Source organism: Pteronotus mesoamericanus, unplaced genomic scaffold (genome assembly GCF_021234165.1).
Source record: "Pteronotus mesoamericanus isolate MK-2021 breed Mesoamerican mustached bat unplaced genomic scaffold, CSHL_Meso_final contig_78, whole genome shotgun sequence".
Taxonomy (NCBI): domain Eukaryota; kingdom Metazoa; phylum Chordata; class Mammalia; order Chiroptera; family Mormoopidae; genus Pteronotus; species Pteronotus mesoamericanus.
In genome coordinates this window covers 6,640,829-6,653,244 of record NW_026555258.1, presented here as the reverse complement: position 1 = coordinate 6,653,244, position 12,416 = coordinate 6,640,829, and the positions used below count along the sequence as shown (strand labels likewise).

The window sequence follows — 12,416 nt, the reverse complement described above, 5'->3', positions numbered from 1 at the left end:
TGTCATTTTAATTAATTTAAAATTAAATTTAAATGGTGCCAGTAGCTACAGGATTGGTTAGTGCAAAACCTCCAGTCAGTGCCTGGGAGATACCAGCCTTTCGTGTGTGACCAAATCAGATGTTAAGACAAAATCACGTAAAACAAAATGAAAATCCTGTCGTCTGTTCTTAGTATTGCTGACATGAAATATATGTTAATCCCCCTGAATTTATGCACCAGAACGAATGCAAAAGGATCTGCTCCTTCCTTCTTCTCCAAGGCAGCGCTGCCCTGCTGTCCTGTGAGTGAGCACATGCTGTCCGGCGGGGGATGGGCCCCGTCGTGCTGGGGTCCGGCCCTGTCATGCAGCAGGACCGCCCTGCACAACCTCTGAAAACCCTCCAGGCCTGGGCGGCCTCTGTGGGGCAGCGTCTGACCCCTTGATCGGTTCTATAAATAGTGCTTGGTGTATTCAGGTTTCTTTCTCATCTTAAGATAGTTTTCATTGTGTATATTTTCCTAGAAGTTTTCATTTTATTGAAGTTTTTCATAATATTTGCGGAGTTTCGTGTAGTATCCTCTCATGCTTTTAAAAACCTCTTTCTTCTAAGGGGTTTTGTTTTCTTTATTATCACTCTGTGTGTTTGCATGTATTCTTTGCTTTTTAAAACCAGACTTGCTGATGATCTCTTGGATGTGTTTATTGATTCTACTGTCTTTCTAAATCTATAATTTCTGCTTTATGTTTTATTGATTCTTTCTCCCTGCTCTCCTGGGTTTATTTCATTGTTCTGTTTCTGTATCTTCTAGAGGTTAATGAGTAGTTCATTGTTTTTATTCTTTCTGGTTTAATAATGAAAGCACTTAAGATTATGAATTTTCCTGTAAATATAGCATCTATTGCATCACATGTTTTAATATGTACTGTTCTCATTGTTAACATCTGGATAGTGTCCAATTTTAATTTTCCTGTGTGACAAAAGCTTTTTTTCAGATGTATATTTTTAAATTCCCAATTTTTTAATCTTTTGACATTAATTTCTCATTCAGTGACATTATGCTAAAAAGTAATCTGTGCTGTTTTTGTTTATGGAATTTATTCATGTTTGCTTTCTATCCAATATTTGATTTTTTAAAAAATTTAGTTTATGTTCTTAAAAGGTATGTATTCTCTGTTCATACCTTGATAAATTAAATATTTGTCTATTAAATTATGCTTGTTAATTGTATTATTTTATTCCTGTATAAATTCTCATTAGTTTTTGCCTTGACTTATCAGGAGGAAATATACTAAAATGTCCCATTGTAATTATAATTTTATAAACTACTATTTATTTTTCTTTTATAATAAGTGTCTGTGGTTATTATATTTGGGGAGTGAGTGGGTTTACTTATTCATGTACTATCACTTTTTTTAATTGGCCATTTTTCTAAGTTCTACCATGTGATTTTATTATTCCCTCATCATTTTCTTTTCATTCCTACTCACCATGGAAATTTTTTGCTTTGCCTTTCTTTTCTATGATTGTTTTATTGTATTTAATATGTCTCTTGCTGGTGGTTAGATTTTATTTACATTCCCGATCTTTGAGGCTTATTTTTCTTTTAAAGGTATGGCACCCACTCATCTTCGTTGGAATGTCCGTGCTGTTCTCCCTGTTGACCTCTAGGGGGTCCCAGGTTCCACTTTTCCCACATCCCCATTTTGCCCCCTCCCTCACGCGGTCCTCAGGAGGGCAGATCTGGCTGGATCAGATTAAAAACCATCTTCCTGAACTCTCTCGGGCAGGCAGGTGTTTGCAAAGGTCAGAGCGCGAGTGGGAGCCCCTCCTAGCGCCTCCGGAGGAAGAACAAAGGACGTGGCCAGTCCCCCCTCCCTGTGGCTTCACAGGCCAGCCATCTCAGCCAGCCTTGCTCTCTACTTTGTTTCTAAACCTTTCAGGCCAGTCTACAAACCGGTTTTCCAATTTACTCTTTTGGGAACATTTTCTTCTGAGTATCTAATTTTTGGTTCAGCGTGCTCAGTGGGAAATGTGATCTACATTTCTAAAATTCAGAAACCACGCTTTGCATCTTGAAAGCGGATCACACGTTGTTCCATTTCATAGATCGAATATCCTCCCAAATTATTACAATAATTAGCCATTGCCTGAAATTTCCTTGTGCTTTTGCAGTAAATTTGTTTCAAAGAACATCTGCTCTAATACCTCAGATCAGTTTCCACACTTTAAATTATGGACTTGTCACAGGTTCAATGATTTTTTTTTTTGCTTTGTTCTTCCTTAGAGGGTATATTAGTTGGCTTAGAACATCAAATTGCAGTTAAGAACAGGCTTATTCACTGTCCCACCTAGCCAGACAGTCCAAATCCATGGGCGGCTCTGCCTCTCATTCTGCCTCGCACATTCCAGGACTCACGAATGGACTTCACTGTGGGCTTCTGGGTCTCTGGGTCACTGAGGCTGTAGCAAGGGGAGGGAAGGTGGAGGGGGGGGGCAGCAGCCCTCCTCAAAGGGCCAAGATCTCCACAGGCCGCCTGGAGATTTGACCCACCTTCAAGTGGAAAGTGTTAGGCGGAACAGCCCCCTGGAGGAAAGTGTGGCCTCGGCATGTGCCCAGCCAGTCTGGCTACCGTGGGAGAGGGTGAGCATGGATTTTGGTGGCAGCCAGGACTCTGTACCACAGAGAGAGGTGGGGGAGTAAATTCTAGGTAATATGGCATTGGCCTTTGAGATGGGTTCTAGGAGACTTTGTGCCATTCTTGAGCCAAATCTCCCTCCAACAAAAGGAGGAGTTCATAATTTTTTATAGTTTTATTTGGCCGGACCAGAGGTGTATGAGCATAATAGAAGGAAAACTACTGGTAGGAACAGCTTCTTGGCTGTGTTGAAAGGACTTTTCCCTGTAGCATTATTTCTCACCCCGCCCCCCACCCATTTGCTGGAGGAACTCACACTGGCTGGTGCACGAGCCCCCACCACCCGCCCCCGCCCCGCTCCCCACACCCCGCCCCACACCAGCCGGCTCCCTCTGCTGCACAGAGCAGGCGGCCAGAGCCAGTGGCAGGGGTGGGGCTGCCATTCTGCGTGCCAGCCCGGTCACTTCCCCAGTGCCACTGGAGGTAGCCTTCCCACCCACCGCCCCGACACCCACTCTCCCTGCGCAGGCCCTGCCGGGTGCGATGAAGCCACCTCTCAGGCTGCTGGGCCCTGGCACGTGTGGCTCAGGATGGGTCTCGGCCCGTCCTTCATTTTGTTTCTCATGTGAGTAATGAACTTTCTCTGGTGTCCAGGACTGGCAGAGATCTTAACCCAGGTCTGTATTCCTTTGGTCATTTCAATAGGAATTTTCCCTCATCTCTTTACGTATTTCTTATTTGGTAAATACTTCACGAACATCTGTGCTGTGTCAGGCAGTGTGCTTGGCTGGGAGGGGGCAGGCGGTGGTGAGAAGAAACATAGTCCCTGCCTATGTGGAGCTGCTCATGGGGAGTAGAGGGAGTGCATGAGGAGAGGCAGGCGTGAAGGGAGCAATTGACAAAGAAATGGAATCACAGCTCCAAGGACGCTCCAGAACTTACAGTGGCTCCTTTCCCAGGCCCTGAGGTCAGGGACATCCCCTGTGATGGGGACTGTGGTGAGATTGCATGACAGGCAGGCCTTCGCCAGGGGAGGGTTGCAGAAGAGGGCACCCCAGGCAAGGGAGTGATGTGTGCACGTCCTCTGGAGGGGCGGAGCCAGGGGCTGGGATAGACCGGACCGTGGGGCGGTCAGATTTCCAACTCGCCGGAATCACCCAGGCTGTGGTGTGAGGAGTGGGTGGGAGAGAAGCAGTGGGGGTGGATGTATGGACCGGTTAGGAGGCAACTGCAGTCGTCCAGGTGAGCAGTGACAGTGACTTGGATGAAGGTGGCGATGGTGGAGATGGTAAACGTGATGGAGTTAAACAGGTTGGCCTGAGGTCTGAGTTCAGGGTCTGCGGGTTTGGTGAGCAGAGGGATCTAAGCACCTTCTAACCATCAAATCACTAAACATGCCCTTCCTTTCTTCTTCTGGAACCTTTCAAGCTAGATGAGCAATAAGCTTCTTGTTCTAATCTCAGCAAAGGCAAAGGACACTGCTGCCTTTGCCCGGCAGTGTCTGAAGCGTAGTTCTGGTAGACATTTAGTTTGTATATCCTGAGTGAATCACTGCATGACGAGCCAGCGTTTCTGCCAAGCCTTTGAGTCCCGGACGAGACAAGCCGTAGGGAGGACTAGAGCTACCAACCCATAATCCGGGGGTCAAGGGGCAGGCATCGCCCTCTTCTCATATACCAGTGTCAGGTGTTATTAATTGATTGCAGCTCTTTTCCTCCCCAAGTCCAGATGTGACCTCCAAATGCTTCCCCCAAAGCCCTGGAGGCAGTCTGTACCAGTAACACTTCACTGGAAATCTATCTGCTATTCCCTCACAAGCAAAGAAGAAATTAACACTGCATCTTCTGTGCTTCCCCTGTGAACTTGGCAGTAACCCCAGGAGACCTCAATTCATCTTGCTCTTGAACTTTAGACACAAACCAGCCCACAAGATCCCACACTGCTGACACCAGCTGCAGAGTTCGGGGGTCCCCAAGGCCACTCTCGGGGTCCGTAATTCGCTAAGAGACTCACAGCACTTACTGAGAGCTGTTAGGCTCACTTCCAGTTTATTACAGAGAAAGGATACAGATGAGAATCAGCCCAGGGAACCGGCATATGGGACAGTGTGCAGGAGAGCAAACTCCAAATGCAGTGCTGTGGGGTCCTGGGCAGCGGTAGGTCCTCCTGGAGCAACCCGTGGCCATACACAGGGAGCACCGCCAGCCAGGGAGGCTCCCCTGAGGCTCTGTGTCCAGAGGTAGACCTGATGCGGTGTGAACCAAAGCCCCCATTATAAATCACGTCGCTCTCCCATGTGACTCAAAGTCCCCAGGTGAACAGTCACTCAGGCAAGGGCATCCCAGGGCTTAGAGGTCACCTCCTAGGAGCCAAGGCCAACCTGTCCCTGGGGCAAGGTAAGTGCTTTACTACACAGCCTCGATTGCTCACCTCTAGTGTGGCAGCTGTGGAATGATCTGATGCCGCAAATAGCTAAACACTTGTACAAGTCTTTTTATTTGTTTTTTAAAAAATATTTACAAGATAAATTTAGATCAGGTATGCAAACCGGGCTTCATCACAGATATTCCATGGAGGCTGGTTAGGTAGGCTAGCGGTTGGGCGAGGTAGTGGGTTTCTAGAGTCTGACTGCATCCCAGGCCCACCACGTACCAGTTATGTGACCAAGGCGAGTTATTTTTACCTTTCTCTGCCTCCGTTTCCTCATATGTAAGTGAGAATAACAATGAAACCTGCTTTATGTTGTTATTAAGAGAATTAAATGAGGTGATGTTAAGGCTGGAAAAGTTCATGGCAACATAGAAGCACTCAGTAAATATTAGACACTGTTATTTTTATATTTATCATGGAAAAATCTATCAACCTTGCTCAAATAATTTTCTGTGGGAAAATTTGTTCTTCCCTGAAATTTTTCCGTTTTCATGCCTTCATATCTCTCAACACAAGTGAAAACGAGATGACAGGCTTTCTGAAGAAATCGTGTATCGTTGGACTGGGTCGGCCTGGGGTTGGAATGGCGAGAAGGGACCCTGTGGGCAGCTGTGTCCGAATGAATCTGGGATGTGGAAGCTGTTGGCAGATCTTTGCTGTAAACTGTGGGCAGAATCAGGTTTAAAAAAGAAAGATGTCATTTTTGCAAGTTGCTCCTGGCCAATCTAGAAGGTTTGGGAGACAATAAGTGCAATCCTCAGTGGCGAATTTTAGAACCGATGCGCCCTGACCTCCTTTCCGCTCCCCGCTCTCCAGCAGCGAGCCCCTGGACGGCCATGTGCGCGAGCCGCCTTGCAAGGCCTGGAACACAGCCTGCCTGCCTTGGCCGGAGGCTAGTCGGCCTTTTGGAAACTGTTTCAAATTGAACGAGGCTCAGGAGCTTTCTGCGATGTTAGCAGAGCCTTGACTTCATGCCAGCCGTGGATTGTGTTTTAGACTTTCCTGTGCAGGCGGCTGAACTTGAGACTTGGCTTCCGGTTTTGCCATCTGTGAGCTGCACTTGCCCACATGTGACGTGTATTGAGGTTCTTTTTCCAGAGAGCACCGCCTTGATTTTTTTCATTATTGGAACCCGTTCACATTTAGAACTGACGCTCTTGTTTTCCACTCCTGCGAGTTAGATGTTCCTAAAGGCCGGGGCCAACCATGTGAGGACTCGGTCGAGCAAGCTTCAAAAAGACCTTTAGCTTCTAGGCAGGGTCCATCGCTGCTGTCTGATGTGGCTCACTTAGAGGACGGCTTCAGATAGGAGGAATCGCAAATGGTGACCCAGCTACCTAACCGTGCACTCTCTTGTCCCCAGCTTATTTCCAGTGACGCTGACGGAGCCATCCAAAGGGCTGGACGATTCCGAGTGGAGAATGGCTCTTCTGACGAGGTAAGGAGGCCTCCCAGGCCCTGTATTGTCACCAAGCACACGGTTATGTGATACGGTGCTGAATGGTGTGTGAGCCCCGACTTGCCAGAATGGAGGCCAGGGCCTGGGGAGGCGGGGAATAGAGTGCCCCAGAACGCCACTTGAAGCAAATCTGACGTTGTTCTTTGTGTGAAAGGTGCTATTAATCGGGCGACACATACCCTTTAAAATACCTGTCATGAAACCAGGTAGACACACGAGATGGGACCAAAGACTAGTCCCAGCCATGACACCCTTTGTGAAAGGCCCCAGGCTGGTCACCCCATCACTGCCCTATGAGCAGTTGGGGTCCAGGAGAGAGGTTCAAAGGATCGCTGTGATTACAAAATGTCGCCTGTATTCACAGAAGACACCACGAAAGGAGGCCTGTCCTTGGGCCCAAGCCCTCATTCTGGGCTCCCTTGTCTGCCTGGCCAGGCCACAGGGACCTGCCCTGCTTTCCTTTCTTCTTTGAAACTCCCCTCCCCACTTTGTCTCTTGGAGTCTCCCCCCAGAACTGCAGAGAGCAGTGAGTTCCCCCAGTTTTTTTCTTCCTTGCTGCTGCTTTGAGAGGTTGCTCATCACGGCGTGTCAGCACACCCCAGCTTTGGACAAGCCTGGGCTTGAGTTCCAGCCCCCCACCTTCTGGCGGCAGGACCTGGGCAAGTAGCCCAGCCTTTCTGAGACTCGGTTCCCTCACCTGTGCAATGGAAACTGTCTCGGGGTGATGGAGAGGGTTCTATGGGCTAAGCTTAAAAAACTGCTAGCACTATGCAGTTTTTTTACTATGCAGTATATAGTAAGCGTTTAACAAGCGATGGCTGTAACAGCAATAATGGTTGTAGTTGTTACCGTAACTAGTGCCTTACAGACAGGCTCACCCACCTGACCGCCCCTTGATCAGATTTCTGGTGAAGGGCTGTAGATTTAACTCAGAAGGACACAGCATCGGGGAAGCCGTTGCTTGTCTTTGCCTTTGCCTGGACTTAGCATACCCATTTTCCAGATGTGTACTCCTGCCATTGTTCTGTGAGGCAGAGGGTGCGGCTCCATCTTGGGCTGGACCTCTGAATAGGTGTCCACATACTTCCTGTCCAGAATGATGTCAGCTGACCCACCTAGCAGAAGGAGCTCCCAGGAAAGTTTGCTCCTGAAGCTTGAAAACAGCCCCCCACAAATGGTCCGGCTCCTGAGATGAGATGGTCTGACCACCACAGGCTCAGGCAGCGCAGGGCTTCCCTGGAGCGAAGTCAGGAGCAGGAGCGTCTAGGCTTCATTTCCTAGTGTTCGGAAGGCTAGGAAGGCAGCAGCCGCCATGCTGAGTTCCTGCTTTGAGAGCCTAAGTACCAGAGACCCAGAGGTTGCTGAACCTCCAGGTATCCTTCTGCTTCCAAAACTTTGCAGACCCGCTGCCCAGCCTGAAATGAACGCACCACCTGGGCTTCCCACCCACATTCGTGTGGCTCAGCCCCTGCCGGCCCCTTTTCCGAAGGACAGCCACACTCCCAGGACAGATAGGAATGGAGCCTTGGAGTGAGGTCCTAGGTCACCACACTCTGATGATCAAACAGTCCTCAGCCGGTGATGTCACCTGGGCCTGCCCCATGAGAGGATATGTTCTGAGACCCTGTCAGGGATCAGAAGTCACATGTGGAGCATGGTGGTCAGGGGTGGCTCTAGAGTCAGCCTGCCTCGGCTTGTTGTGGCTCCATAGCTCACCAGCAGCATGGCCATGGGCAGGTCATGCAACAGCTTTGGAACCATTTGGGAGAGTGGTTGATTTCACAAATCGCCGTGGGCTGTTGTATTCAAAACACAGTCCTGGGATGGAAACATGCAATCGAGGCTCAAATATGGTTTTAAATCTCACTTATGCCAAAGACACTGAGCATGAGTACTCCACTGGAGCGTGCTGGCTGTGTTTCCGATGGATGGTCTTCAGTTAAAAGCTTCGGAAGGAATCCGAGACTCGAGGAAAACAAACAAACAAAAAGCTGGTTTGCTGTGGGTTAGTGAAAGCAGTTAGTGCATATGAAGATTCCAGACAGCTGCTTAAAAACTTTCAAACCTGTGAACAAACAAAGTGCAGAACAGATTCACTATTAGGTTCTTTTCCCTTTTATTACTGAATTTTAAGACTTCTCTATATAGTATGGATTCCAGACCCTTATCAGATACATGATTTGCAGAAATCTCCTCTCATTGTGAAGGTTGTCTTTTCATTTGCTTGACGGAATCCTGTGAAGCACAAAGGGTTTTAAATTTGATGATGTCTACTTTGTCTGTTTTCCCTTTTCTTGCCTGTGTTCTCATGTGCCAGCTAAGAAACCACTGCCCAATCCAAGGTTGCTTGGTCATTTTTTGTAGTTATTGTTGACATTATCTTCAAGTGTTGAATTTGCATTTATTTTTTAAACCCTGTCAGTATCATGGTTTTGTCCTCTGGCTGCTAACTCCACACGCGGAGTTTGCTGCGACTCTCTACCTGCCGCCTGCATTTCCTCCTGGTGCGCGCTCCTGGGGTGCCGTGATTCTCCATGTGCTCGGCCGCCTGACTGTGCGCTGTTCACGCTTCAGGCAGATGGTGTTGGGATTGAGTCGAACAGGAGGACGCCTAGCTGGTGTCAGGGGATTGCCTGGCGCTGTGCGGGGTAGGCGTATCAGAAATGGTGTCAGACTCAGAGGGAAGATTTGCATTCACTTCTTCCAGATGCCTTTAAACTAAATTCCCAGCTCAAGACTTTTTAAATGACCCAAGTGATAGAGAAAGGAGGCACAGAGTTCCATGGAGACCGGCTGGCGGTGAGAAATGCTCCCATCAGCCCGCACGGTGCCTGCTCGGCCCACGGCAGCCTCCCGCTGTCTTTGGGTGGAGTGGGCTCTTCTGGCTCCCCTCCCCTTCCATGTCCTTTGGGTCCCAGCTTAGTGTGGAATGGGGTGGGTCTCCTCTCAGACTGACCTGCTTCAGTGGGTCCTGGGAATTTGATCCATTTTCACTGGCACTGTCACTTAGCTGTGAAGCAACATTGTGGTATAGTGAGGACAATTTTGGGGCCAAACACAGCTGGGCTTTAGATCTCAGCTCTGCCACTTACCCGTTTATGACAGCTTCTGTGAGCCTCCATTTCCTCGTGGGTAGAATGGGTACAAATCCCTGCTTCACACAAACTCCTGCTTTGTGGCAGCCGCCCTTCGACACCTTGTACTTTGTACCTGTAGTTTGTATTTGTACAAGTGTAGGGTGTTGCATTGTCCACACTGAATCAAATCTCCTTAGTGTGTCCCATAATTGCTGGTTGTCAAGTTTTTTTGACATCTTGATTCTGTCACCTGGCCTATTAGCTCACCCCCTGAGAAGCTTTAGATTACCGTGTGCTTCTCCTGCCATCTGTGCGCTCATTCTGGTTGTTAATTAAGAGGAGTGTGACCCTAGAGGGCTCACTGGAGACCTCCCTTACAGCTCACTTATATGTGTCAATTAGTAGGTGGCAGAGCAGGGGACAGTCCTTCAGCTCTTTGCAAATCTGTCTTCCTCAGCATGGGGCAGGTTCTCTGTAGACTGTTGGGCTATGTAAATGAGCATAGTCTTTTGGGAGGACAATTAGCAGTCATTAAACATGCATACAGCATTTAGCCAGCAGCTCTCCTGTTAGGATGTGTATGGTGGCATTATTTAAAAATAGAAAAAAACACCTGGAAGCCACCTCCATTTCCATCAGTAGAGGAGTGATTATGTCAATCATACATTTCTACAGTGGAATGCTCAGCAGCTGTTAGAAAGGGACGTGGAGAGAGATGTAATAACCGCAGAAAAATGTTTAAGATACAGTGTTAGGCAGAAAAGCAGGTTCCAGAATGATGGTACAGTATCATCCCACTTCCGTAAAAACAGCAAAGAACGATAAACATGCTTGGTGATATTCAAGAAAGTTTCCCAAAGGACACCTGAGCGTCTAACAGTAACTTCTTGTGGAGAAGGAAATGGGAGGTCAGGGAAGTTCGGAAGGCCTTTTGGCTCTTTACGGATTGTATACTCAGTTGAAGTGTTTAATTTAAAAATGAAACTGTAGTTCTTAAAAAGAACAAGAGAGCTCTATATGTACCAACATAACAATGTCTGTAAGATATTTTCTTTAGTGAAAAAAAACAGATTTTACTATAATATCTATACTGCTTGTCTTGTTTATGAACACAAACCATATGTGTATATACTCATATGAATGTGTATCTATGTATACATGTGTGTATGTATATGGGTGTGTGTATGAATGCGAATGTGTCGTGTGTACATTTAAGTATAAAGTAAGCACACCTTTGTAAATGCATGAAGAGGTTCAGGGCTACCCAAGCCACTCTGGTAGCAGCATGGCCATTATAGGGAAAGTAAGTGGGTTGGGGCATGGAGGGTGCGGGATAGAAATGAACTTTAATTTTTGTGTGATTTCACTTTATTCATGAAGCTTATATTTATATCTACAGTTCAAAAGATTGTAGTTTTTGTTGTTTTTTTGTTTTGTTTTGTTTAAATCTGTCTTCTTCATTGCCAGCGTTCTCACAGCAATTTAACCTGGAAACTGAAGTCAAGTTAGTTAAAGTGCATCTGCTCACTAATCTAACTCGCTCTAGCCGAGACTCTGGAACTCGCAGGCGTCGTGTAGAACCGTGGGCCCGCTCTGCCATCCGAGCGTCGCGTGGGCTGCCTGCTTAGAGTCAAGTGTTAGAGAACATTCAGAGTAAAGGAGGGTGTAATACGTGGATTTTGACCAAGTTCAAAATATCTTGGCCAGATTCAGTCTCCCCCTTCACGTCGCACAAGTGTCAGTGGGGTAGCAAGGGCAACAAAGGTGACAAGGAGCTTCTGGGGGCCGTGGAGTCCGATGCAGAAAAGGTTCTGGATTTTGAGGTCAGGACCCCTTCGGCACATCCAGGCGTGTCTGCAGCACAGAGTAATTCAGGCTCAACGCCCCCTGTGATTCCTTTTAGCAAATGATTACTGAGAAGGGTATAAAATAAGTGCAGGCATTTGCAATGTTAATCTTTAGTTGTCTGGAAAATGGGCTCATTGGGATATTTCCCTCTAATTTTCTGGTTGATGTCAAACGATTAATGTGTTCTATGCCACTGCCACTGGGAAGTGCTGCAGACAAGCCTCCCGTGTCTCTGAAGTCCCCTGTAAAACTGACACACTTAAATAAGATTTATTGAAAAATTAAAACCACAATTAGGTACTGCTGCACCCACTCCAGAGCTGCTGAAACACAGGGCCAAACGCTGAGAGTTGGTGGAGGATGTGGAGCAACTCATTTCTCTTGGCAGCAGCGCGTTGGCGCATCCCCTTCAGAAAACTGTTGGCAGTATCTACAAACCAGAACATCTGCATCCCGTGACCCAGGGTGATACCAACAGACATGAGACCACGTCCCCCAAAAGACAGACCCAAGAATGTTCAGAGCGGCTGTATTCGTCGTAACCCAAAACAGGAATCAGTCCGTATGTCCACCGACTGAAGAGCCGCAGCCTATAAATTGAGGTGTCCATACTGTGGACTGCCACGTGGCCACAGACACAAGTGAACTCCTGCTGTACCAGTAACGTGAGTGAATGTCGTGGACAGGACGTTGAAGGACAGAAATCCTGGCTCAGCGAGCGCACACGTGACTTGATTCCGCGATGTTCAGGAGCAGGCAAAGCAGGCGGACCGGTGCAAGAGTCAGCCTGCTGGCGGCCTGTGGGAGGGCGGATGCGCGCCGACTGGGAGGATGAGCGGAGGGGCCTTCCGGGTGCCAGCTAGTGGCGGCACACAGATTTTTAAAAATTACTTAGCTGTTTAGGGGGAACAGAGCTTTGCTACCCTAAAATATGCCCTTTTGGGGATATTGATGTTTTTCAGCTGGTTATTTTTTAAGAAAAC

The 12,416-nt window shown here is 47.7% G+C and overlaps 1 protein-coding gene across 4 annotated transcripts in view; it reads left to right on the top strand.

Annotated features, from left to right (window-relative positions):
• GARNL3 (GTPase activating Rap/RanGAP domain like 3) overlaps positions 1-12,416 on the top strand; it is a 119,807-nt gene that overhangs the window by 48,255 nt on the left and 59,136 nt on the right. For all 4 annotated transcript variants that reach the window (XM_054584356.1, XM_054584355.1, XM_054584357.1 and 1 more), the window contains exon 4: positions 6,413-6,487. In XM_054584356.1, the coding sequence (XP_054440331.1) occupies positions 6,413-6,487 (75 nt within the window). The remainder of the gene's footprint in view (positions 1-6,412; positions 6,488-12,416) is intronic.